This window comes from Gymnoscopelus braueri (genome assembly GCF_963280865.1).
Source record: "Gymnoscopelus braueri genome assembly, chromosome: 6".
NCBI classification, from domain to species: Eukaryota; Metazoa; Chordata; class Actinopteri; order Myctophiformes; family Myctophidae; genus Gymnoscopelus; species Gymnoscopelus braueri.
Genome location: NC_137607.1, coordinates 55,931,263 through 55,953,538, shown reverse-complemented (window position 1 = coordinate 55,953,538; position 22,276 = coordinate 55,931,263). Strand labels below are relative to the sequence as shown.

Sequence of the window (22,276 nt, the reverse complement as noted above, 5' to 3'; positions counted from 1 at the left end):
ACGTTTCAACACAAAAATTGGTAGTTTCTGGTTGCGGTTTTTGGGGCTTGTTTGAAAGTGTAGTTGCTTATTTAGGCTTGCTTCCAATGTTCTTAAACCAGTGGTTCTAAAATATTTTCATAAATGTTTTGTGCCAGGGAGCATTTGTGTTGTTAGAAATGTAAAAAAATATTGCAAACATTCCACATTTTATGAGTTTGAGTTTTTTAAAATAGCAGATCTACAAGCTCACAACGCGTCGCGATGCGACACGTTGTGAGCTTGTGATGTGAGCTTTAAAGTGCTCATGTGGCCTGATAGTTGCTTCTTTTGGCTTGTTTTCCTAGAGCTGGTTGCTTGTTTCTCTCGCAGAATCTGGCAACACTGTTGTAGAATCTTCTGGGTGGTCGTCTAGGCAACGGACGGCACCTTATCTGAAGATTTCTTCAGGCCACGCCCCGCGGACCGCCTCCAGCCAATGGGAGAGCCCAGGCATGACATCATGGCTATTTTTAGAGAGGCGGCGGTAGCAGATAAGGTTTGTCTTCCACGCTGTGCGGGACAGAGTATAATACAACACACAGAGAGAGTGGTGGCAAGACACTCACTTATTACAGAGCAACTTGGAGCTCCTCTCATTCCGTGACTTGAATAGAAGTCTGGAATTGTTTATTTTAAAACAAAAATAAACTTTCTGAACAGTTTCTCAGTTCTCACTGAATAATATAAAGTATTCGGCGGGACGGAAGTTTTTACAGGAGCCTCAGTGATTTTCCCCCCGGCAGCTGAAACGAAAAGACCGACAGGGAAGAGAAAAGAAGGACTAAAAAAAAGTTGTTTTGAAAGAGACTTTCTTTTTTTGTTGTTTCGGTTATACGGTACTCTTCTATGTCTACCAAGATGGAAACTACATTCTACGACGACTCGCTCAACGCTTTCTCCCAGCATGACAGCGCGGTGTACGGATACAACCACCCCAACAAAGCGCTGAAACACACCATGACACTGAACCTCAGCAGCGACCCGATGGGTCTCACCCTCAAGCCGCATCTGCGGGCGGCGAAGCTCGCCAGCGACATGATCCTCACGTCCCCGGACGTGCAGCTGCTCAAGCTGGCGTCCCCGGAGCTGGAGCGGCTCATCATCCAGTCGAGCAACGGCCTGATCACCACCACGCCGACCCCGACGCAGTTCATCTGCCCGAAGAACGTCACCGACGAGCAGGAGGGCTTCGCGGAGGGCTTCGTGCGGGCGCTGGCGGAGCTCCATCACCAGCACTTGCCCGGCATGCCGCCCATCACCGCCGCCACCGCCGCCGGCGTGATCAGCGTCCTCTCGGCTCCCCAGAGCAGTGGCAACAACGCGGCCCTGGCACCTGTTTCATCCGGTGCCACAGTGTATAACAACAATGTCACCATGCGGTCTGACTCGCCGGTGTACGAGGACTTGAACACTTTCAACCCGGCGATCAGCACCGTCTCGGCGCCGAATTACACAGCATCGGCCCCTGCCATGTCCTTCCCGGTGGCCCCGCCGCAGCTCCCCATGTACGGGCAGCACTCCTCCGCGCTCATCCCGCGCCTCGCGGCGCTCAAAGAAGAGCCCCAGACCGTGCCGGAGATGCCCGGGGAGACCCCTCCTCTCTCGCCCATCAACATGGAGAGCCAGGAGCGCATCAAGGCCGAGAGGAAGCGCATGAGGAACCGCGTCGCGGCGTCCAAGTGCCGCAAGAGGAAGCTGGAGAGGATCTCCAGGCTGGAGGACAAGGTGAAGAACCTCAAGTCGCAGAACTCTGAGCTCGCCTCCACCGCCAACATGCTGCGGGAGCAGGTGGCCCAGCTCAAGCAGAAGGTGATGAACCACGTCAACAGCGGCTGCCAACTGATGCTGACGCAGCAACTCCAGACCTTCTGAGAAGGTTACAAGACTGCGATGAACGACATAGACAGTTCGTTTTGAAAGTGAACGGCCGTATCTCTCACTGGATCTTCTGGGACGATATGACACGAGACTGGCATCAGGACCGGGGCTGGCACTTTACTCACAGTGCCCCCTAAGGAGCGCCACTCCACGATGGGGGGCTCTGGACAGTGACAGTGACAGTGTAGCGGTGGACCGGAGGGGGGACTTATGGCAACAAGCAGGACATCTTTCTGTTTTGTTTCGTGATGTTTAATTTTTTTTACAGAACAGGACAGGACTTTTGTTGACTTAGCCTACCAAACTCTGCATGGACCTGATCATGACCATCAACAGGAGACGTTCAGTATTAGAGAGAGGATTAAAGAACATGCAATAGAGACTTTTCTTGCTGTATCCACATGGCGCCAAATATTGGACTTGCTGGCTGAAAAGTTATAATAACAAAAAAGCTGCCTGACTTTCTGAGTTACAGTACTTTTTCTTATGTGTAAGAAACTGTTAAGTTAGAAAAGCTTCAAGATTTACTTGTTTCTTTCTAAGGTTGTTTGATGGGGTTTCACTCATTGCTATATGTATATAAGATCAACTTGGAGTACTTATGTTTACCATTTGTAATAAGAATACTGTATAATTTTTTATGTTTGTTTTCTGAGCGCTTCAGAAACTGATCAATATTTAAGAAATGTAATAAACTATGTAAATTGAAACAGTGGCTCTGTGTTCTTTGACAGGGGGAGGGGGTGGTGGCAGTGGGTGTGTTATGGGAGCTTCACACAATAAAACATGTTGCAACATGTTACAAGAGCAACTAGCTCCCAGTACCTCAAGGTAAATTCCATTAGTGCAGAGTATTGATCCTGTTTAAGTGATTGTGTTTCAGTCTGCCTGACCCAGCTGCAGAACACTATTGCAAAGTGTGAGCAGAGTTGTTTGGCACTCTGTGAGTCAGCTTCATCTTTAAACTGATCAATCATATCAAAGCAAAAAGCCTTCCAGAAATTCCCATTCTTACTTGCTGGTTTTGTACCAAGTACATGGTATAAAACAAATTGACAAAAATGTAAGCAGAGAGAAGATTGCATGCATGTACATGTAGGCTACTTGATAATACTCAGGCTATCATGTTCATCTGTAGCATTCTGTTCTCCTATCATAAATAATGAGGACCCCAGCACTCAGAAGTAATGGCATGTTAAAACAAATATTATTGATGATAAAACATGACTATATCGTTAACACGTGGTTACATTATTTAAATAAACCAGTAGTTATGTGGTTAGCTATAGTGATATATGGGCACGGGACAATTTGAACTATATTTTCCCAGATATAACATTGTCATAACATAACTACACAACATTATCAGTCTCACATATTTTGCTAAATTGAAAATGGAAACACAACCCTAATTATTCCTTAATCAGTGGTGGAAGAAGTACACCATTCAAAATATGAAGAGTAAAAGTACAAAAGTATTGACTTCATAATATTGATGCCAGTACTTGGCATCAATATAAACTTACAGTGCCAAAGTAAAAACAAAACGTGTTGAGGCGTTGTGAGCTTGTAGATCAGATATTATTGAATAGCTGAAGTATAAAATGGGGCTTAATCGGTTAAATGTGTGTTTTGTAATAATAATCTGAATCTCCAAAGTATCTAGTAACTAAAGATGTCAAATAAGTGGAGCAAAAAGTACAACACTTGCCTCTGAGATGTACTAGTGGAGTAGAAGTATAAAGTAGGCAAAGTAAAAGTACCCAAAAAATTATAGTACTTAGGTAAATGTACTTAGTTACTTATCACCACTGTTTACAATCAAATACACAAAGAACATCAATAATAGCAGACCGTGTTGGTACAGTCTAGAATAGATAACAATATGGTAGAGTAGACAATATTACAGGCTCTCTAAATGTTCCAGCTTTACTACTGCTATCCACAAGAGGGCGACATTGCCTAACAGTTGCCTTGCAGTCACCATCGCTGTCTGGGATCTTTATCCTAATGTCATTTACATTACATTAATATAATGAATATAGATAACCTGTGTAAAAATCATAATAGAACATTACGACCTATCACAAATTAATACAACAGCTTATTCAAATAATGTATTGTGCTCGAACTGTAGATTAATAGATGTCAAGATATTATTGTGCATGAGTGGATGGATTCACGCAGTGTATGTGTACATATATTTGAAACAATATATTGACATTATTTTTTACATAATTATGGAAATGTTTATTTAGTCATGAAGGTCACTGAAGATCAAACAATGACAAAAATCTATATAAAATACTTGAATGCAACACTCTTAATCACTAATATAGGGCCTCCTAGATAATGGCAACAAATAGCAGATCAACAGCCATGAAACAACAGATTTAACATTTACGTTGAGAAACATTTATAATAATACAACAGCAATTTTGCTTATTTTCAGTTCAATCGGTTAAATTACTTAAATGTACTTAAATGACAGGGGAAAGATTATTTATAAAAAGTAACGGTCAGTGGGTCCGAATTCTTATTTGGGCCTTATAATATTATTTTTGAAGCATGCAAATGATGATGTTCAACATTAGTACATGAATGCCTATTTCAACTCCAGTGTTTATTTTCTAACCAAAGACGTTTAAAAAAGGGTAGGCAAAATAAGCCTCGGCTTCAGCCTACACCTTTTCGGTGCTACTTGTATAAGTGGACTCTAATGTATGTTTGTATTTTTTTGTTTGTTTTTTAAATGGACCGAAATAAAGATTTACTACTACTACTATTGTATTATTCTGGGTCATCTCTAATAAGTGTGGCTCAGCTGGTATTGTATTGTAATTCACTGTTATGTTATCATCAAGAAAATCTGCTTTAATTGGGCTGTTTTGCACAAATATGTGCGAACATGACATCATTCCGGAAGTGGTATCTCCTGACCATATAAGGACACCCTCTAGTCGGAAGATCTATCTACGTCACCATGGCAGAGGCGTGGTTTACGGGAAATGAGTTGCTCCAAAGCTGCTGGGCAGCAAGCAGTGTACCATGTGGATTAGACAGAGGTGGAAGAAGTACTCATGTTTTTTACTAAGTAAAAGTATACTGCAGTGTAGAAACAGTCTGTTACAAGTAAAAGTCCGGAATGCAAAATTTACTTGAGTAAAAGTACAAAAGTATTGGTATCAAAATATACTTAAAGTACAAAAGTAAAAGTACTCATTAAAATAAAAAAATATTTGAAAATAGAGACAAGCTCACAATGCATTGCATTGCAACATGTTGTGAGCTTGTAGATCGGCTATTTTCAAACGGCCGAAAATTATGGCTGAAATGGTTAATGTATGTTTTGTGATAATAATAATCCAAATCTACAAAGTAAATAGTAACTTAAGTTTTCAAATAATTGTAGTGGAGTAAAAAGTACAATATTTGCCTCAAAAGTGCACTTAATCTTATAAAATAAGATAGTAATCTTATTTTTATATTATTACTACTAAATTGTAGTAATAATATCAATAGTGATAAGAAAGGGATCATAAAAGCAAAAACATTTGCCCATAGTAAAGGAGTGGGGACCAAATGATTGACTAGTTGTAGTAATATTAATTGTGATAAGGGGTCATAAAAGCAAAATGACATTCACCAGTTGTAAAGAAGTGAGGAGCAAATTAGCCTATATAATTGTGCGTGCGTGCGTGCGTGCGTGCGTGCGTGCGTGCGTGCGTGCGTGCGTGCGTGCGTGCGTGCGTGCGTGCGTGCGTGCGTGCGTCCGTGTGTGTGTGTAACCTTGGGTACAGATGCAGATTCTCTGTATTCATATTTGGAAGCCTGGGCCATGTATATAGCTGACCACGAGTGGCCTAGCAATCGCTGGCATGACAAAAAGCAAAGCCAAACAACTTGCTAAATATTGCTCTGTTTCAGCTGTTAGAGGCAGTTTGTCTGTGTGGAGGAGAAGGTGCCATATGTGTATCCTTAGGGGACCATGAACTATCAACCCCGTTATATTTGTTTCCCTGTAAATTAATTGTAATTTGTGGATTCAAATAAAGAATTAAAGTGTGTGTGTGTGTGTGTGTGTGTGTGTGTGTGTGTGTGTGTGTGTGTGTGTGTGTGTGTGTGTGTGTGTGTGTGTGTGTGTGTGTGTGTGTGTGTGTGTGTGTGTGTGTGTGTGTGTGCTGTTCAGGTGTCTGTCCAGGGGTCTGCCATGACAATAGCCCAAGGGTGCACTGATGCTCCAATTCACACCATACACACTATGTTCAGGGGTATGGCATGAAAAAAATAAATTGCACACATTTGGGGCACGTACAGCAGTGTTACAGCAGTGTTACAGTTGAACACTTCAAATGGTCATAACTCTGTGACCGTTGCTCGGATCAGCACAATATAGGACTAGATTTGAAGGCTGTGTAGCGGCCTGAATATCTAGTTTTAATATAGTCCCCTATATAGACTATATCAGAATATTTGTAAACAAACTTGTAAGCGTTATTTTTGGGTAGAATGTCTATGGACATTTACACAATATAAGTGTCCAGAACATTAGGCATGTCTGTTTGTCAACCTGTGGACATTTAGAACAACATAATATATGTCTAATAGTCAATAATAAACAATATCATAAGTGTTCTGTTCTTCCAGAAATAAGGTTAACTAGAAAAAGTGCTCCTCGGAGCACAAGTCTCCGCCAGGTCAGGTAGGTTATTATGGCCTCCTGGTGGCGCTATAATAGGCCAATGTGAAAAGGGTGCCATTTATTCCTAGGCCGTGCACAGCAATCGGACACTGCATGCATGATTTGAGAAATGTTGTTCTAAAAATGTGTTTTGCTAAATTTGACCTGCTGGTGGCGCTATAACAGGCCAATGTTTAAAGGGTGGCATCTGTTCCTCAACGTAGTGCAAATGTTTATTCAAAGTTTCACCGCAATCGGACGCTGCGTTCATGATTTGCGGCATTTTGTTCAAAACGGGCCACTCCTGCAAACATTACATGTTAGCCAATCAGGATGAAATATGAAAAATCAAACAGATCCGTCTTGATCACATGACTATAAAGATCATGTGTACCGATTTGCGTGAAATTTGGATCAAATCTGAAGGCTTAATATCAAAAAAAATGTTTTACATAAGTCTGCCTCCTGGTGGCGCTATAAAAGGCAAATGTGAAAAATGCAGGGCAAAGGTTTTTCCTTGGCCTCTAGAGCAGGGGTCTTCAACGTTTTCAGGCCAAGGACCCCTTGGCTGAGAGCGAGATAAAGCAGGGATGGAATATGAAAAATCTGAAATGAGACGTTTCTTTTAATGACTATAGAGATACTGTGTACCGATTTGGGGGATTTTTGGCCAAAATCTGTAGGAGTACTGTTCAAAAATGTGTTTTGCACAAATCGGCCTCCTGGTGGCGCTATAAAAGGCCCATGTGAAAAAATTGGAGCAGAGGTTCTGCTCTGGCATCCAGGGAGTGTGTGTGCACAGTTTCGCTGCGATCAAGCCAACGGTGCCAGAGATTAGCAGTACACAAAATGACAGAATGACACACGGACAGACACACACACACACACACACACACACACACGGACGGACGGACAGGGGGTAAAACATACTCTCTCGCCATGCCTTTCGGTCTGGTGAAGACAATAAATAATACTTCTCCAATGCAACGCTGCCAGCACTATCTACACGGAAATGTTTTGGTTGTGGTGAATGTCATGATGATTTGGTCTATAGGCTTCCATGATATTACACAATGAGAAAAACACAGTGAGGAACAAGAGGAGAAGCAAGCTACAGATCGTCATCATGAAGCAGTTTTATGAGGATTCACAGCAGGCCCTGTTTACGAAAACAAGCAATAACTTCATTGCAGGTTTTAGCAGCATAATGACAACTGGCCAAAGCCACACAAAGGACAGGTAGAGTTATCCACAGTAAATGCTGTCTCTATTTACCTGGTTGCCTAGGTGAGATAATTCACTTAGCAATGAGATATATAATACACACATACACATGCCAGACAGTCCAACTTATGAGATCTCTATGGCTTGCTGAGTGTGTTGGCATATGATTATACTTACTAGAAGTTCTTTCTTTATCCTATGTCATTTTAAAATGATCAACGCAAATCTCTTCTAAAGCCATACACACTGCTAATCCCTACGCTATAGATGTGATCAAGGCAAAGAAGTCGGATCTGGTCTATGGCATCTCACATACCGAGCACCTGCTGGATCTTCTTGTCACAGAGGGAGTCATCACAACTGCCAAAAAATCCATTGTTTTGACCATCGGGACACAGAAAGAGCAGAACTCCAGGGTCCTGGACATCCTGGTGGCCAGAGGTGAGAGGGCATGTCGGAAATTCTTCCACCCATGCCTGCTGCTAGCAGAGCCGGACCTTTATCAGCGCATCAAGGCCTATGTGGGGGTTGTGAATGAGCATATCCGAGATCCTAGGAGACAGCTGATTGGGTATTTGTTAGAGAGGGATGAGGAGGGATTGGTTAAGATTAATAGACGGGCTGTCGCCCAGAAGACTTCTAATTCAGAGAGTAAGAGCTCTAAAACTCAAAAAAAGGACAGGACCACAGTCCCAGTGTGGTATGAACCAGCACAGAGCAAGCCACAAAACATTTTTGACATTGTTGCCTCAGACGACTTGTCACTGCTGAAGGAGCTGTTAAAAGACAGTGACATTAACATTGTTAATTCCACCAACGAAACGCTGTTACACATAGCTGCCGAGCATAGCCACCTGTCAGTCATCGAGCTCCTCCTCCACAGAGGGGCCAGGCTGGACCTGATAGATAGCAATGGTCGAACAGCTCTTCACCGGGCAGCCAGCAAGGGCCACACTGAGGCGGTCAGGGCCCTTGTAGAGAGCGGGGCCCCCATTTACCTCCAGGATGAACAGGCTAGGACACCTGTGCACCTGGCAGCAAAGAACAAGCACCTGGAATCAGTCAAAGCCCTTGTGAAAGAGGAGAGCAGGCAAAAACAGATGCAAGACTCGTTCCTCCACATCGCTGCCAGAGAGGATGACTGGAGGTTGGCGGAGGTGCTGCTGCAGAGTGGGGCTTCTGTTGATGTCAGGAATAGCCACAAGGAGACAGCCATGTTTCTTGCAGTCACTGGTAACAATGAGAAAACCGTGACTGTCCTTCTTAACGCAGGGGCAAAGGTTAGCCATGAAGACATACTTAAAGCTATTGAACTCAATTATGGATCAATACTGCATTTACTGCTTGGTGAGTCTCAACCTCATACTATAATTGTGATATACCAGTAGTGGCTGTGCACAAAGTGTTGTAATTTTAATCATTCATCAGTACATAGTTATTATCACTGTAGACATTAATGACAATTTCAATAGCACTGAAAAAGAGAATCTTTAACGTGTAAAACTGTGAATACTTACATTTACAATTTTGCAAATCTTAGCGCATGCCAGAGGAGCCCTGAGTGCGGAGACCCTGGGCTCTGCTCTCTTCTCAGCTGTGAAAAAGAACCAAGATGAAGTGGTGACTGCCCTGATAGACAATGGAGCTGATGTAAATATGTACGACAAGCAGGGATACACTGCCCTCCTGTTGTCTGCTGAGTTCGGGCACACAGAGGCATTCAGGTAAATGTAGTTACTCTGAGTGAGACAGGCCATTCTTAACTGATTATCAGCTAGTTTTATATTCAACAGAGCCGTTAATTGTATTCATTTTGGGCCTTAGGTTTAAATTAGTCTGCAAGAATGGAAATCAGCAGGACTCTGGTTCCGCTGGTAGAATCTCTGCCCTATAACATAAATTACATCCAGTAGTTTCCAGTGAACATTCTGGATTAATTATTCAGAAAAGACAACCTCAGCGTTGAAATGGACAGAAAGCCAACTTCCATTGTTCCACGTTGGAGTAACGTGGCAACATACTGAATGTGTGTAGCATGTAATGCTCATACCGTATGTCATTAAAGTGCAACATCAAACTTTCTATGAATTAACCTTTCTATGAAACATGATCATATACAATCATTCTTTACCTGTTTCTTGATGGTATGATCAACCACTCAAACAAAATCTATGATCTCCTGCCGGACCCATGCAGTGTGAAATCCCCGGCAGGAGACTACATCACAAGAAGAGCCAGTTCAGTCCAAGACCACATTATACACAAAATATATTAACCCATTAAGACCTGGAACGCATCTGTGTCACTTTAGATTTCTTTGGCTATTCAAAAATAGCAGATATACAAGCTCATGGCGCGGCACCGAGTGCCGCGCCATGAGCTTGTAGATCTGCTATTTTAGAAAAATCTTGAAAAAAAAATGTTTAGATTTTTTTTCCAAAAACTGTTAGGATTTAGATTTTTTTTAAGAATCGACTCAGGTCTTACAAAGTTGGCTCTCTGTTAATTTCTACTCAGTGAAGCTACTGAACATAGGCAAGGAATCTGGGAGAGAACGTTTTTTATTGTCTAATGACAATAAAAACAAAATAAAAACATTTGTTTTTGTACGTGATTGCAAACAATAGAAGTATCTGACTGAATGACAACTCTATTTTGTTTTACTTTATTTTACTCCAGAGCTCTGGCAGCAAAACAGGCCAGACTTGATGCCACACTACCCAACCTCTCCTCAGTTTTACACCTGGCTACCCAGAGTGGCAGTGTGCCCATAGTAAAGACACTTCTGGAGAAGGGATTAGATCCCAACATCACAGGACCTGAAGGCCATAGCCCTCTGCACGTGGCAGCACAACACAACAGGTCAGCATTAGCTGGTCTGCTGTTGAAAGCTGGGGCTCAGGTAAATAATGACTTAATTAAATAAATACAGTATGTAACCATTTTTTAGAAGCAATCATTCTTGGATGGCCATTTTGCAGATCCCTAGGGACACATATAACCATGCAAATTGTACTTATTACCATAAGTACAATTTGCATGGTTATATGTGTGTTTGGTATCATAAAATTAATTACAGCGCATGGGTGGGGTGGTGGTAAAGTCGTTGGTGGTTTGAATCCACCGTGGTGCATCTTGTCATCTTTGTCGAGGGTCTATAATATGAACACAATTGGTCCGTGTTCGGGGGAGGGAAGCCGGGCGGGGAGGAGGGTGATAATTGTCACTGCACGTAATCCTATACGGGCTGAGGCAGGACCTGTTAGGTGGGAGGAGTAGGACGAAGGGGTCTCTACGTCCTCCCGGTGGGGGCTCCTCACTGGCAGGTGAGCAGTGGTGGAAAGTAACTAAGTACATTTACTTAAGTACTGTACTTAAGTAAAAGTTTGAGGTATTTGTACTTTACTTGAGTATTTCCAATTTCCAATACTTTTACTTCTACTCCACTACATCTCAGAGGCAACGATTGTACTTTTAATCCAGTACAATTATTTGAAAACTTTAGTTACTAATTACTTTTCAGATATAAATGATGATATTATGAAACATACATTAACCACTTTAGCCCTATTTTATACCTAGGCTATTTGAAAATAGCCGATCAAGCTCACAACGCGTCGCATCGCGACGCGTTGTGAGCTTGTAGATCTGCTATTTTCAAATATTTTAGTACTTTTACTTTTGGTACTTTAAGTACATTTTGATGCCAATACTTTTGTACTTTTTCTCAAGTACATTTTGAATTCTGGACTTTTACTTGTAACAGAGTATTTCTATTTTGCAGTATTGGTACTTTTACTTAAAGGTAGGGTAAGTGATTTTCTTTGGTTAAAATAAGTGTTAAATAGCTCTATATTCTGATAGTACTCATTGCTATAGAGTGTTTGTTAAGTAAAAGGAGTCTCCTTGTCTCTCCAGCTCTTTATAAAACAGAAAATGCATTTTCGTTCCAGTTTCAGTTTCATTTCCAATTTTATCCAATCAGGATAGAGAACTCAATCAGGATATAGATTAAACAAGTGAAATTGGAAGTGATAACACTAAGAAATGAGCAGGCAAAATTGGAACTGGAACACTATAAAAATGAAGCTTAAAAATGGGTACTTTCTCCTGATTGGCTGAGATTTTGACACCTACCGGAAAATGTATTTTCTGTTTATTAAAGAGCTGGAGAGACGGGGAGACTCCTGTTACTGAACAAACACTCTATAGCAATGAGTACTATCAGAATATAGTGCTTTAACCTTTTAACAAAATACTTTTTGTTTTAACCCAAAAATATCACTTACCCTACCTTTAAGTAAAGAATTTTAGTACTTTTTCCACCACTGCAGGTGAGTCAGTATGGCTACAACAGCAGTGACAACACAGTAATGTGTGTGGGGAGGAATTAATTGGCGTAATGACTAAATTGGGGAGAAAAAGGGGTAAACAAAAGCTTTAAAATAAAATATGTTAAATATATACTATGAGTGAATACTTGACGAGTTTAGTTTTATTTCATTAGGTAAATGCAGCGAGTCAGGATGGCCTGACTCCTCTTCATATTGCCAGCCAGCAGGGTCACACAGAGACAGTGAGCCAGCTTCTTCAGGGCAAGGCAGACCCCGGAGCCAAGGACAGGCAGGGGAGGACAGCCCTGCACTGGGCAGCATCGACCCAGAAGGAAACCCCTGTGGTGAGCCTTCTCATCTCAGCTGGAGCGGACCCAAACACCGGTGACAAGGAGAAGAAAACCCCCCTGCACCTCGCCGCTGGTGAGGGAAGCGCGACCGCCGTGACGTCACTGCTGTCCCACAAGGCAAAGGCCGGGGCCAAGGACATGAACGGCTCCACTGCTCTGCATTATGCAGCGGCCAGCGGGCAGGCCGCAGTGGTCACAGCGCTTCTTCAAGCACTGAAAAACAAGGGAGCGGACGAGAGGAACGTATGGAGGAAAACCCCTCTCCATGCTGCAGCTGATAAAGGCCACCACGGAGCGGTTGAGCTGCTCCTGGAGGCCGGGGCAAAGATCAACGCTATGGACAACAGTAAAGACACACCCCTGCACTGCGCTGCTCGGGGCGGGCACCAGGAGGCAGTCAGGAGACTGTTGGGCTGGGGTCAGGCCGGGCAGGCGGGACAGGGCAAGAGGGCAGATCTGCAGACCATGAACAACGTGGGGAAGACTCCATTGCAGGTGGCAGAAGGTGAAAACACGTTGGAGCATGAGGCCATCGCGACCTTGCTGAAGAGGAAGATGTTTCTGATCAAGTAGGGGAAGGGAAGATGGACATTTTGTAGGAGGAATTATAGTGACTTCATTGAACAATCTATAGCCTAATTTAAGGGGCATTGCTCTTGATTGATATCTTTATTGATTATGAAATAAAAGATGTCACATGTAACATACATCTGACCCACCATAATCAAAAGCATAACGCAAAAAAGCTTACAGCTTGTTTCCATTGGGGTCCAGTTGTGACTGTCCACTCATTTTGTAGCTCAAATAATGTGAATGACTGTGCAAAAAAGGCAGTGGGATTGTGGAATTATGGAAGGACTCCCATATCTAAACATTTTAACAGTAAAATATTTGCCTTTCTTAATTAGAGGCAATACAATGGGGTCTGGATTCAAGAAATCCGTTATAAGTAGGCTGCTTTACATAAGTCTTCCAAAATGTTAATGAAGTCCACGATCATAACACCAGAGGCAGCTCCACGAATCATGTTCAACCCAGATTTGGCTCAACAAAGGGAATGAACTCGTTCTCATGCTATTCATCAAAAATGTGGAATGCCCTATACCGAAAGGAGTAAAGGAGTGTAAAACCCTACTCACTTTCAAAACTGCCCTAAAGATACACCTTCAGGAGGCAGCAATTCAAAAATGCCCCCTGTCTAAGTCTTAACCTACCCCCCCCCCCTTTTCTTTTTCTTCTCTTGTACATATTTTTCACTCTTCATACCAGTAACCTGTAAGCTGATTGTATGACATTCTGTATAGTAGTGTGTTTATCTGTCTGTCTCTTATATGTCATCATGATTTGTGTGCATGGGGATCTCATCTTAAACAAGCTCAGTGCTTAATGAGTCTTCCAGTTTAGTAGACCTTGTATTGTGAATTTGTACTTCCATGTACTGTTGTTCTCATGTCTTACTAAATAAAGTACATCAATCAATCAATCAATCAATTGCCCATAGTGAAGTAGATATTAACCTGATTAGCTACACTACAACCTATTGTATCCCCAAATGTTTATTTGTTTGAATATAAATACGTATCATATCCAACGTTTCATTTTATTGACTGAGATTGAGATATTTGAATTGTAATTTGCTTTCACTATAAATAACTGTTAACCGTCATTTCCAAATTGGCCACAGGGTGGAGCCAAGAATCAACCTGAGAGATTAACCTGACCCAGACTTTTGAACTAATTTAAGCAAGAAAATCCTACCAATTTTTACTGTACTGGCCATTGTAATATAACTTATTCAGTAGGCTACTACAGTTCAAGGGTGTTTATCACCTAGGCTACAATATAAACAAAAAATATATATATTTTCTGATAACATACACAGATTAGTCATATACTACTCAAATATTCCAAAGAAAGGTCAAGACAACCGCAAGAGCATTGACAGAGCATTGTACATCTTATAACTGATCCAAAAAATATATATAGCCTATGGTGAGAAAAAACAACAAACTACAAGGGTACAAACTATAGGACCTAACCCTGAAACATGACTGACAGTCATGGATGAACTTCAACCTGGTGTTCACACTTTTTCCATTTACGGCCCGTACATCTACATGAACGTTCAAATTTCAAATATAAAGTGCTTACCCTATGGACACGGATATTACATTTCTGCTCGGACTGTACCAGAAGTACCCTTATAGTCCATATTGTTCAATAAAAAGCATTTTAATCCGATCGGTGGCCATTTTCTCAGTATTCTTCCTTACGCTTTCAATTACGGGACCCTATCGGTTGGGAGGTGTATTGCACTCTGATACATTATAACTCTATGAGAAAATGGCCATCAATCGGATTAAAATGCTTTCTATTGAACAATGTGGAAGATACGAGTACTTTTGAGGGCCCGTACATAATTATGACATCAGTGGCCATATTTATATTTGACATTCTTTCATGGTTTATGTGATTGACTGTAAATGGAGAAAGTACAAACACCAGGTGGAAGTTCATCCATGACGACCGTCGTATGATCCATGGCTAAGGTACCACCCTGCCTCCGTTGCGAGCGCGACTACTACTCCCACGTGACTGACCACGGTTTCCAAAGTCACGTGACGTGGTGGAAACAACACTCAGTGGCAGTGCATTATTAGCCAACTCTATGATTGTTAGCCGTCCATTTATTATTACACGTTTTACAACAACACTTACTGTGTAAAGATGGCAAGGAACGAGGAGAAGCAACAAGGAAGACTAAACAGACTGTGGCTTCAGAAAGAGAGAGAGGGCAAGTTGTTGTAGCCATGCTTCATTAACATGCTGGAGAGTTGTGCATCTCTGCTAGCTGTAGAATACAACTCTCGTAGACGTATTTATGATTCTGACGTTTTCAATCTAAAACGTCAGAATCATAAATACGTCTACGAGAGTTGTATTCTACAGCTACATCTCTGCGAGCACTGGTCCAGAGAGTTAGTGAGTTCTCTCTAACGCCCTGCCAGGCGCTCGCCGCTCGGCTCTGAATTCCACTGTCCTGCGAGGGCTCTAACTGTAGTAAAAAATAAACAAAACCACTTCGCTACTCACCGAAACAAAGGCTGTTTTGTGTTGATGAAAGTCTGTTCTCGGAGGTGGGAAGCCTTTTAGCACCCCACCTTCTCTGTAAAATACACTTTTTGGCCAGAAAAGAAAATGTTTCACCGGAAGGAAAAAAATGTCGTTGGTTGCTCCACTGCGCCCTCTATAGATCTGGTCAATGGGATTTTTCTATTGACCAGATTTTTCCTTCCGGTGAAATATTTTCTTTTCTGTCCAAAAAGTGTATTTTACAGAGTAGGTGGGGTGCTGAGAGGCTTCCCACCTCCGAGAACAGACTTTCAACAACACAAAACAGACTTTATTTCGGTGAGTAGCGAAGTGGTTTTGTTTATTTTTACTACAGTTGGAGCCCTCGCAGGGCAGTGGAATTCCTTGTCTATGAGCAGAGCCGAGCGCCTGGCAGGGCTAGGCTAGCATCTCTTCTAGCAGTAGCAGGCTAGTTGCCTTCAGTTATATGAAGCTGACAGCAAAGAGGAAGTGCATAGTGGAAAAAGTACTCACATTTCTTACTTAAGTTACGTAAAAGTATCAATACTGCAATTTAGAAATACTAGCTGGAATTCTACATTTACTTGATTAAAAGTACAAAAGTATTGGTATCTAAATGTACTTAAGTACGTTTCACAAGTTCTCAAATGTATAAACCCGAAAATAGCAGATCTACAAGCTCACAGAGCTTAGATGGGCTATTTTCAAATGGCCAAAATGTATTGGGGCTGAAATGGTTAATGTATGTTTTGTAATAATAATGAAAATTTACAAAGTAACTTCAAATAATTGTAGTGGAGTAAAAGTACAATGTTTGCCTCTGAGATGCAGTGGAGTAGAAGTAAAAGTATTGGAAATTGGAAATACTCAAGTAAAGTACAAATACCTTGATTGTATTTAAGTACAGTACTCAAGTGAATATACTTAGTTACTTTCCACCACTGCATAGAGGGGCTGACAGCCTACAGGTATATGTGCTAGGTTGCTGAATTAATTAATTCACTAACAAGGATCTATAATGCCCAAATCCCATATTGTTAAAGTAAGTATGTCCATTAGAAGAAAGAAAAAAAAAAGAGACATGCATTACCTACCTATAGGTTACACACGACATACATACTCTCATTATCCCACCCCAAGTATTCCTTTAATCAATGCTATTTTTCTGATGTTAGTATGCAATTGGAGCAGTCTATGCCAATGTTAGCCTTTATAAAAGAGATGCAATAATGTAACATGGCTTTCATATTTTCTGCAGAGGGACGCATCAAAGTACTCGAGCGGAGACCCAAATTGGTAATTTATTAAAGCTGCTTAAACACATGTATCTGTTCTCACATGATAATTCCATTTAATACTGCCTAAATCCATTTTAATGTCATTCTTTTTTTTTCTACAGTCCACACTAAATTCTGCCTCATCTGTGAAAAAGTGGATCCCTAGTATCAAGAGTGAAATTGAGTATTACCTGCAGGTAAATTCTAATAATGCATTGTGTGGTGAACTTAAGTCCAAATGTGTTGGCAATGCATAAAGTTGTTCAGGAAAAATTACAATGGCCAGATCCATCGCAATGCTGACCGCTACAATCCGTCAGTTTCATGTCCATTGTTTCCCTCTCCAGATGGAGAGGTGATTGCATTGCAGTGTTGATTTTGTCGACTAAAACTTTGACGAAAAATGTTCGTCGACTACCTTTTTTCACTGATGAAAACGAAATAAAAAACAAATAAAAACTAAGCTACGATGACTACAACTAAGACTAAATATATTGACAATTTCGTCAACAAATAAAAACTAGACTAAAATGTTAGAGGGAGACGAGTGGAGAAGAGATCCAGTAGAACTAAAAGAAAAGTAATTTTATATTTGGTTGCTCTCAGGTGTTGCACTCTGAAAATGGCAGATCTACAAGCTCACAACGCGTCGCGCTGCTTGTAGATCTGCTATTTTCAGCATGCAACCAAGTGTAAAATCAGCCATTACGACGCCATCAAGGTACAGCTGAAATACATTTTAGTCGACTAAATCAACTTTAGATTCAGTCGACTATAACCATATGATACAGTATTTAGTCGGCTAAAACTAGACTAACAGTAAAACATTTCAGATGACTAAAATATGACTAAAACTAAATGGAATTTCAATTTGATTCAAAAGACTATGTCTAAAACTCAATAAAAATTTGCTGTCAAAATCAACACTGCATTGCAACAATGTGTGAACTTTTGGGAACTATACTGCTACAAATTATGCGATTTTTCTTAATATTTCACAGCAGTCCCAGCTTTCCCACTACCCGGAAAGAAAGATAGCAGAGTTCCAGCTAAGCATCGATGGCCTGGAGAAAGAGTACAAACGCTTCATCACCAAACTGCGGGTTCTCGACCCCTCCTGTAAACACAAGCCATGGACTCCCCGGGCGTATGCCAAGAGGAGGGAAGACACACAAGACTCTCCAAGCACCGGTCAGTTTGACAAACGTAAAGTCAGAGGATAGCTCAAAGCGACTACATTGTCCGATGTCACTATGCGATTACAGATAAGAGGCTAGGAAGAGAGGAGAGGCTGAGATTGCATACTTCATCATGTAGTAGATATGTCATAGATAAGCTATAGTTTGACCGCATGAAGTCCGAGATCCACATGGGAGACACGGCATTTTTAGGCCCAGTCTTGTTCGAGCAAGAAAGCCACTTGCTTGCAATCATTTTTATTTTGTTTTGACTTTTTGGTTTCAATTTGAGTTAAGTTTTTATTTGTTTTTAAAGTGAGTTTGCTAGTTTAGTTTTTTTGATTTGTTTTAGTATTTGTTTTTTATTGTTAAATGGGTTATTTATTTGGGTCGATAATTTCGTATCCACCCAAAATACTAGGCTTATATGAAATATTGACAAAGATGAAAACTCATAAGATGGTACCATTTATGTGTCTCAGAGGAGGGCTGTGAAGAGTTCAGAAACCTGCCTACCAGTGAAATAATCAGCAGGCAGGTTTGGTCATTTCAAACAAGATTTCAACTTCTTTTTTTTTTCTTTCTGTATTTCTTTTTTTTTTTATTACTGGGTTAGGGCACGGCCACACCGCACTTTTATTTTACCTCTGGGGCGGAATCTGCAAATGCTTTGTCAATGCAAATGCGTGGATTCATGGTCTTGCGCATTTTTTCCAAGAATCCACGCATTTGCATTGACAAAGCATTGGCAGATTCCGCCAAAGAGGTAAAATAAAAGTGCGGTGTGGCCGTGCCCTTACAGTGGGTTCCATTTCTGCATGCATATTCTCTAGGAAAAAGGCTGTTGTTTCTATTGGCTTGAAATCCCCTTTGATGATGTAATTGGTACGCAGGTTTCTGAACTGTCCATAGCCCACCATTGAGACACAGAGTGAGTAAGTGGAAGCTGTGCCATCTTATAATGAGCATTAGTAAGGACCAAGGACCAATTATATAAAGATTTAACTATAATAACTGTTGCTCTCACCGTAGTATGTTAGGAACGGATATCACTCTGTCAGTTCAAGATATCTTTCTTTTCTTATTAGAACTCTTTTTTTCAAATCCCCTCCATTTTCATTGGATTGGGGAGGGGATTTGAACCAATAGTAAAGTACATAACCTCACTGAAATAACCTGGAGCCCATCTTATCAGACTTGTACCTTGAGTGTTTGATTGCCATATTTTGTGACCTGCATGTAGTAGGGAGGGGATACAGAATTGTGTTTCTGTTTCATTGTTCTTGATAGGATGATAGTATCAGACCTTACATCAAACGTTACAAGCCTTCTGTTCTCTCCCCTGCTTTCACTCTCATTCACAGTTAAGAAACCACGGTATTGTGAGCCACATGACGGCGGTGGTCCCCTGAGGGGAGCTGAAAGTGACTCGGCTGGCGAAAGGACAGAAAGTTACGCAGCCTCAGCAGCTGAGCCCAGAGCCCTTAGTGTTACCACCAATCCCACTCCAGAACCTCCAAGGCTAGCGTGTTCAGACCAGGACCAGCCCCTCTCTTTCGACCGTACCCGGCTGGCGGTGGCAGTGGCTGGGTTTAGAGGAGCGGTAGCTCAGCCAGGTTTGTCTCACACACACAGTCTAGTCAGGACGTTGCAGTATGGCCTGCCAAACCTCTATAATCCCACTCTGGGACAAGCTATTTGTAATCAGAGCAGAGACATTTTTGAAGAGGCTGAGGAGAGGACAGCAATTCAGGACATTTGTGGACAGAAAGGCGAAGTCAAAGAGCAGAATCCAGGGTCTGACTCTACAACAGGGAGGACCACAAAATCCTGCATCACTGGGATGATGGAAGCAGGGAATGTACTTGGACTAGGCTGTTATTCTTCTTCAGATGAAGACTCTGATACGTGACACCTGTAGATTACAATGTCACCTAGTATGTCAGGTGTATGATTTCGTACATGTGGCTAAGATGACATGCATTTTTCGGGCAACTCACGATACTTTGTCGAACCTTATAGGTATTCTGCTGTAAATGTCAATGTAGGAGGTAATTATTTAAAAGATTGCAGTATGTAATCAGATCTGTGACAATACAAGAATGACTAGGCATGTGGAAAAGGATTAGCCTTGAAAAATGTCTTGAGTGGAGAAATGGTCTTTCTCATGAAGTCATTCTGTTGCGCTTGTACTGTGCAATCAGTCATCAAGACCACACTTGCAGGCTGAAGACTAAATACTTGCTGACTAAAAGTGAGTCACTGGTTAGACTTACTGCATGCAGTGATAGCTGTGCACGGCCTGGTTAGACCCCAAACCCCTCCCTCATATCCCCCATCTGACTTGCAGCTTCGAGGGCTGCTTTCAACATGATGCTTCTGGGAAACCGGTGTGTCGACTTGTTGAAAGCAGGAACTTCACATAGCTTATGGTTCCCTCTGACGTAGCATACTGTATAGACAGAGGTCTACATCGTTTCTGTCGGGTGGAAACCTCATATGTCCAAAACTGTTACTTTTCTGAATTAAAATTCTAAAATAGCAGATCTACAACCTCATAATGCGTGGCATCACAACACGTTTAGAGCTTGTAGATCGGCTATTTTTGCTACTTTTGCATTACAGAGTATATAGAGCATTAAGTTACGAAAAAAACTTAAAATATGGAGATAAGAGGTTTCTTCCCTAACAGCAACGACATGCACAATGCACCAAGGGGGTTCCCTTTATAGGTTTCCATGTCCCTGTAGAGACCCGGAGAAATGAAAGTCATTCACCTGACACAGTTGACAGCACATGTGTTACACATAGTTTGTACCAGAGAAATGTTGTCAGTTGGACACAAAGAAAGATGATGTAATTTGTGTTGCGACTTGCGAGTTTGGTTTTCTGAATAAACTTGAGCTTGACATTACGGTGCATACTGCATACAGCCCTATTGGCTATACATAACAATCTTTATCAGTAGCATTTTGCAGATTCGTCGATAACCTATTATTTCCATGGTCATATTGACCGATATCGATTCCAATATTGTGGTTTCCACCAACCGTGATGCTGGGTGCAGATACAGATTTACAGATCTAAATGATGAGGCTGATTTTAACATGCTAATTTCAGGCCTTATTCTTTATTTACTCTTTTAAACTGCAAACATGAAAGCCTGCATAAATAAGAATTTCACCTCACTTTTACCTGTAATTGTGTTGTGGCATTAAAGTTGATTGATGAGATTTGGGGGGGGGGATACTTAATTATACCTGATTTATTAGGCCAAACTATTAGAGCTCTACGGACACGTGGAGGAACGTTATATTTTTGGATGTCGGATATTAAGGTGACATATGGTAAACGGTTGTCTTATATAAAGACGGTTGTCTCCTATAAAAGAAGAATAAACGCCTGCACACTGTAGGGCTCCAATATAACAGATGCTTTATTGCACAAACACAGTAGTAGTTCAGTTTGTGCAATAAATCATCTGTTATATCGGAGGGAGCCCTACAGTGTGCAGGCGTTTATTTTTCCTGCACTGATATTCGCTCAGCACCTGCCCACTTTTGGGTTTGGGATGTTTGTCCTTCCTCCTCCTCTTTTTCAAATGGTTGTCTTGCTCCCTCTTTTACTGAAGCTGAACAGTCTTTGTACTGATATAATGACCGCTACGAAATTCATCCCTATAAATGAGGTATTTCACAATTTTATTTCAGACATGAATCACAAAATGGAAGATGGTGTTTTTGATTTACAAAAAAACAAAAAACCTGTTTGGCCTGTAAAGGTGAAAAGAGTTTTAAATGTCCAAATAAAGATGGATTCTGCAGAACATTTTGCGTAATGGTAATTAATGGTGTTGGAACAACAGATGTTCAGGAGGCAGAGAAACACACCATTACTTCGCCCACTCACCAATCTACCTGAACTACAGAGAAACCCCTTATTCGCTCTCGTACTTCGTACTCAAGCTCATACCAGTGTTCCTGCATCATGATTTCAGTCGAACTTTTCGCTTCTGACGACGACACCCTCATCATCCCGAGGAGCCCGACGCCCATCAACAGGGTAAGTCCGCCCTCCGTGATCCCACCCAGTCAGTCCATCATCCTGTCCGGTCAACCCCAAATAATGGTAATTATATTCATTCCATTCAATGTAGCTCTCTTGTACAGTTTACCAGCAGTGTAAACTGGACAAGTATAAATTATACCAGGGTTTACCAAACTTTTCCATGTCAAGAACC

General features: G+C 41.5%; 3 protein-coding genes across 3 annotated transcripts; all 3 read left to right on the top strand.

The window, feature by feature from the left end:
- Positions 1-556: 556 nt before the first annotated feature.
- jun (Jun proto-oncogene, AP-1 transcription factor subunit) lies at positions 557-2,603 on the top strand. Its single transcript, XM_080431144.1, has one exon. The coding sequence runs from the start codon at positions 868-870 to the stop codon at positions 1,891-1,893; it is 1,026 nt and encodes a 341-aa protein (XP_080287270.1). The 5' UTR covers positions 557-867; the 3' UTR covers positions 1,894-2,603.
- A 5,037-nt stretch (positions 2,604-7,640) lies between these two features.
- caiap (CARD- and ANK-containing Inflammasome Adaptor Protein) lies at positions 7,641-13,061 on the top strand (the record flags this gene model as incomplete). The annotated part of the gene is made up of 5 exons (XM_080430658.1): positions 7,641-7,773; positions 8,042-9,037; positions 9,399-9,528; positions 10,484-10,706; positions 12,312-13,061. The coding sequence occupies 5 exons, from the start codon at positions 7,641-7,643 to the stop codon at positions 13,059-13,061; spliced, it is 2,232 nt and encodes a 743-aa protein (XP_080286784.1).
- Positions 13,062-15,130: 2,069 nt separating this feature from the next.
- Positions 15,131-21,046, top strand: LOC308087203 (uncharacterized protein). Its single transcript, XM_080430919.1, has 5 exons — positions 15,131-15,282; positions 16,840-16,877; positions 16,981-17,055; positions 17,860-18,049; positions 19,401-21,046. The coding sequence occupies exons 1-5, from the start codon at positions 15,216-15,218 to the stop codon at positions 19,946-19,948; spliced, it is 918 nt and encodes a 305-aa protein (XP_080287045.1). The 5' UTR covers positions 15,131-15,215; the 3' UTR covers positions 19,949-21,046.
- Positions 21,047-22,276: the final 1,230 nt, after the last annotated feature.

Excerpts from the sequence above, each read along its gene's own strand:
- jun (XM_080431144.1), top strand. The coding sequence starts at position 868 with ATGTCTACCAAGATGGAAACTACATTCTACGACGACTCGCTCAACGCT.
- LOC308087203 (XM_080430919.1), top strand. The coding sequence starts at position 15,216 with ATGGCAAGGAACGAGGAGAAGCAACAAGGAAGACTAAACAGACTGTGG. Across the intron at positions 16,878-16,980 it reads TCGAGCGGAGACCCAAATTG|TCCACACTAAATTCTGCCTC; the intron begins GTAATTTATTAA and ends TTTTTTCTACAG. Across the intron at positions 18,050-19,400 it reads ACAAGACTCTCCAAGCACCG|TTAAGAAACCACGGTATTGT; the intron begins GTCAGTTTGACA and ends TCTCATTCACAG.